Consider the following 4,099-nt stretch of genomic DNA (forward strand, 5'->3'; position numbering starts at 1 on the left):
CACGTACTACTGGATCCATGGGCACTACAGCCGAAGGATTCGGTACTACTGACCTTGATATTGGCTAGCCAGGGCCAAGCCCCTCCAGTGCTAACCCGCCGTACAACCTAATCCGGTGAGAAGCGTTACTACCGGGCAACACTGGTAATATATCCAGACCTAGGAGACAATAGAGGATATGAAGATTTAGGATTTCTCTCTCAGCATAGGATGGAAAAGTGGGTGCAAAGATTTTCATGTGTACGTGGTTGATCCCCCCCCCCCCCCCGCCTCCACACACACACAGTAAGAAAGTGGACCTCCTCTTTATAGTAAGGATTCCAAAAACAAAGTTTACAAATACCGGAAACCATTTTCTATCTTCTCACTTTTTGAGGGACATCAAAATGTCCTGATACTCTTGTGCCTTCTTTCAAAAAAAAAAACCTATATTGCTCAAGCACACGATTTTGAGTATATACCATAAAAGGTAGTTTACTACCCCAAACAAGGAAAATCCTGACGTCCGTGAACGTTCTTGACGGTTCCGCACCGTCGTCCGTCTAGAAGATCTCCTCTCCAGCCGCCGGGCCCTCGTGTGCCGCCAGGCCCTCCTCCGGAAAGCCGCAACCCCGCGCGAACTTCTTCGCCCGTCTAATTTTCAGCGAACCACCTGCTACCGCATCCTCTCCGGCTCCCCTCGATCTGCTCTACATCGCCCCATTAGGTAATTATCTGATCTTCCCTGCTCTCAATCTCTCCTCTCTTTCTCAGATTTGTTTTCCTGATTTCAGTTCAGCCGCTGACCATTCGATCTACTCCGGTCGTTACTGCAAACAACACAACCCCCTCCCCCCCTGCTTGTCCCGTCCGTACACCATCTCTTCTTTCCTGCTTCAGGTACGACATACTGACTATCAACTCAAGCAGCAAACTGGGCAGTTCGGCATGTATGTACGCTAAAATAGGCGTCTTTTAGTAGATGTAACTGAATGTAAATAGGGAAACTGGATCACCTTTACCTCCAGATCCGTTTCATGTATAAGTTACGACGATAGCACCCTGAAGAATTCAAGTCAGTGGCCATGAATGGCAATCTGCAGGTGATTATAGTCGTAATTCATTAGTTGTGCTGGTGAGGTAGTTGTGTTGAGTAGTTAACTTGCAAGTCATTGTTTATTTAGAGGAAAGTCAATATCATTGGTTAGCAGATCTGGTTATACTGAAGATTTCTGTTGACAGTAACATGAATGTTTGAACTCATTTGCATTTCACTATTTCACTATTTCTTATATTTCTTTATCTCACGATTCATGTGAGTGTAAAGAATATATAGTTCGGAATTTAAACAAGCAAATATTTCACACTGGGATTCGGTTAAACCCTATGATAGGCTACTCCCATTATACTTGATTTGTTCTGGTTTAAGTACTGTGGTTAATGGTGAGCCTGAGCATGAGACTGTGATGTGATGTATTCAGGTCTGGGTTAGAGCTTTGACGCCTTCGCCAGGAGCTCTAATGATTGTTACACTTAATTGTTATGCACCGTAGGTTCACTTCTGAAGGAAAGAATAATTCAGTTATGTTGGGTTTGGGAAAAGAAGAAACATATATACTTCTCTCCGGCATATTTGCTGATAGCCAGTACCAAAATTGAAGGTAACTTGACAGGGTTTGCTAATTATTTGCCAGGAAAATATACTTCTCGGTACATGTGGCTTGAAGCTGAGTTCCCCAAGGTAAACAGGAGCGAAACACCATGGTTGATCACTCTGATGCATGCTCCATGGTACAACAGCTACAAATAATTAGTTCAATGTGGTTTACTCTCCTGCTTAGAATAACAGCTCAGTCCTGAACTCCTGACACAGAACCTTTTTCTCTGATTGCAGCATAGGATATCAGATGTCGCATAGAACATTGTAAATGGCTTGTGCTCCCCTGTCCCAGGCCAGTCTTCGCCGGTCTACATAACCATCGGGGATGGGGCTGGCCACCAAGTAAGATCAACGGTTTCTGCACCCATCTACTCACAGAAGTTACATCCCACTGATTTCTGGTTAACGATGCATCTGTCGCGTTGTTTGTGGAATGGTGCAGCATGTCGGAGCTGCAACCAAGCTACTCGGCGTTTAGGGAGACGAGCTTCGGGCACGCCATACTGGACACCAAGAACCACGGAAGGATGAACACACGGCCAGGGTGGCTGACCTGGTGAGCGAGTGACTCTCAGTACAGAGAACAAATCCTCAATTTTTGAAAAGTTTTTATTTCAGTACAGAGAACAAATCCTCAGTTTTCATTTCAGTACAGAGAACAAATCCTCAGTTTTTATTTCAGTACATGGATTGCTTATACAAACTCATGGGCTTGGCAAACTCTCACGCACATCATCACTAGATGATGTTGCATAAGATAGAGGTGGATCTCGAAATTTCATTTCCACCAAAGAGTACATTGTGAGTTGGACTCTGTTTCATGTGTTTTTTTGTAGTTCTAGGCTTCTAGCTGTGACAGCGTGATAAAACATCATGGTTTGATATGCAGAAAAAGGCATTTGTGCTTGAACAAGAAACAACCATGAGCACTTACAAGTGCATGAAAGTAGGAGCTAAACAACACATTGTAAGTTGCTGCGAACTTTGCTCTTTCTTCAACTGGACTATCTGTAGTAATCTGAAATGTTATATGCTGTTTATCATGTTGCAAGGATGACTACGAGAAGGGTCTTAAAAGTACATATCCAGAAGATTGGAAGGAGCGTGATCTTGATCCCGCGGTACTGTATTCCACCGGTGGTGGCATGCTTCATGGATGGCTTCCGATAGGTGATGGCGCGTTCAGGAAGTCACAAGTTGTTGGTGCTGCTAATAGAAGCAAACATAAAACCAACAAACTCCATGTGGTACCAAGAGCAAGTTCTGTGATATGCATATATTGCGAATTCTCATTCACCCAAACCTGAACTAATACTTGAACATGACAGTTTTTTTATACCAATGCTGGACTTCCTGTCCGAAGACCTTCAAGGTGACTCGATGGAAGACAGAGTTCATGTAAGTACTAAAAACCAATAGTATGAGCATTGTGTTTATTTATTTTTAAGCAACCTGAAGCAAGTCCTTTGGGTAATGATATCTGCTTTTGTACTATCCCCTAAAAGGAATTGTTGTTTGAGAAGCACCTTTGCAGTAACAAATGCAAATCATGGGTACCCTGATATCAGTTTCTTTATTTATTTTTCCCTTGATCTGCCATGAATAATATACATGCGAACCATCTAGTACTGCCGAAAGACTGATGCTTGACTGTATTATCTTTGTCATTGCACTAGAAAGCCAATGGTACTTAAGTTCTAGTTATTTATTCTATTAGTACTACTGCTACGTAGTACATGTCGTATAAATACAGCGTACCATCTAGTACCTATATGTATGCAAGGGATATGCCTACTTCAAAGTTACATAATTGTAGTTGTATTAGCACAATTTAAAATAGTGTTTCTTCATGTGGTTTTTGTAGGTGAATCAATCTTCCCCATCTACGGAAAATGATAGCACTCCATTTATGGCATCATCTCCTGCCGAAGAGCAAAGTGATACTCCCCCATCAGTCTAGCTTCATACAGCTCGCATGGGAGGAGTCACCTATCTTAGATGAATAATAAGCATGAATATAGCTGGTACGCATGTAGCGACCATGCTGGAGTTTGACTTTCCTTTGTGAGCAGTTATGAACCTGGGTGTTTCTACATTTGCTTTGTCTCCTCTATGTTGCCAAAAACAAGTGGCTGTTATGCATACAGTACGTGTCATTATGGATCACTGTGTGATTTGTTCAATGCGAAAAAGATATTGAATATGATTTGTCAATCTGATGTGTGCTGTTTTGATAATGCACAGATTTATTTATATATTACTGTCAATTTTGTTTTTGTTTTTTCAACTGAATTTTCGGCTCTATTTGGGAAATGTTTCAGCAACACTGCTGACGCCCATCCCTGACGTCTTTCTCAGATCCCTGACGTTCGTTCTGCAGTACCCACGCAGGTGCTTTCTTGACGGAGAGCCTTGTCAGGAACTCTTTTTTTCTGACGGCAAGACATTCCTGAGGGTTCT

The 4,099-nt window shown here is 42.5% G+C and overlaps 1 protein-coding gene across 5 annotated transcripts; it reads left to right on the forward strand.

Annotated features, from left to right (window-relative positions):
- Positions 1-583: 583 nt before the first annotated feature.
- Positions 584-3,858, forward strand: LOC124677438. 5 transcript variants are annotated; one of them, XR_006994060.1, is made up of 10 exons: positions 584-706; positions 774-879; positions 1,674-1,770; positions 1,874-1,981; positions 2,082-2,195; positions 2,322-2,440; positions 2,529-2,606; positions 2,692-2,886; positions 2,968-3,037; positions 3,504-3,858. XR_006994060.1 is itself a non-coding variant. In XM_047213424.1 (5 exons), exons 1-5 carry the CDS (start codon positions 2,382-2,384, stop codon positions 3,505-3,507), a joined length of 381 nt encoding a protein of 126 aa, XP_047069380.1. In that variant the 5' UTR covers positions 1,998-2,381; the 3' UTR covers positions 3,508-3,858. The 5 variants fall into 5 exon arrangements, 1 of the variants encoding a protein (XP_047069380.1); XR_006994059.1 differs by having other exon boundaries at positions 2,082-2,440; XR_006994062.1 differs by having other exon boundaries at positions 1,674-1,720; positions 2,082-2,440.
- The last annotated feature ends 241 nt before the right edge of the window (positions 3,859-4,099 follow it).

Source organism: Lolium rigidum, chromosome 7 (assembly GCF_022539505.1).
Source record: "Lolium rigidum isolate FL_2022 chromosome 7, APGP_CSIRO_Lrig_0.1, whole genome shotgun sequence".
NCBI lineage: Eukaryota > Viridiplantae > Streptophyta > Magnoliopsida > Poales > Poaceae > Lolium > Lolium rigidum.

Excerpts from the sequence above, each read along its gene's own strand:
- LOC124677438 (XM_047213424.1), top strand. The coding sequence starts at position 2,382 with ATGATGTTGCATAAGATAGAG. Across the intron at positions 2,403-2,528 it reads TGATGTTGCATAAGATAGAG|AAAAAGGCATTTGTGCTTGA; the intron begins GTGGATCTCGAA and ends TTTGATATGCAG. Across the intron at positions 2,607-2,691 it reads TAGGAGCTAAACAACACATT|GATGACTACGAGAAGGGTCT; the intron begins GTAAGTTGCTGC and ends TCATGTTGCAAG.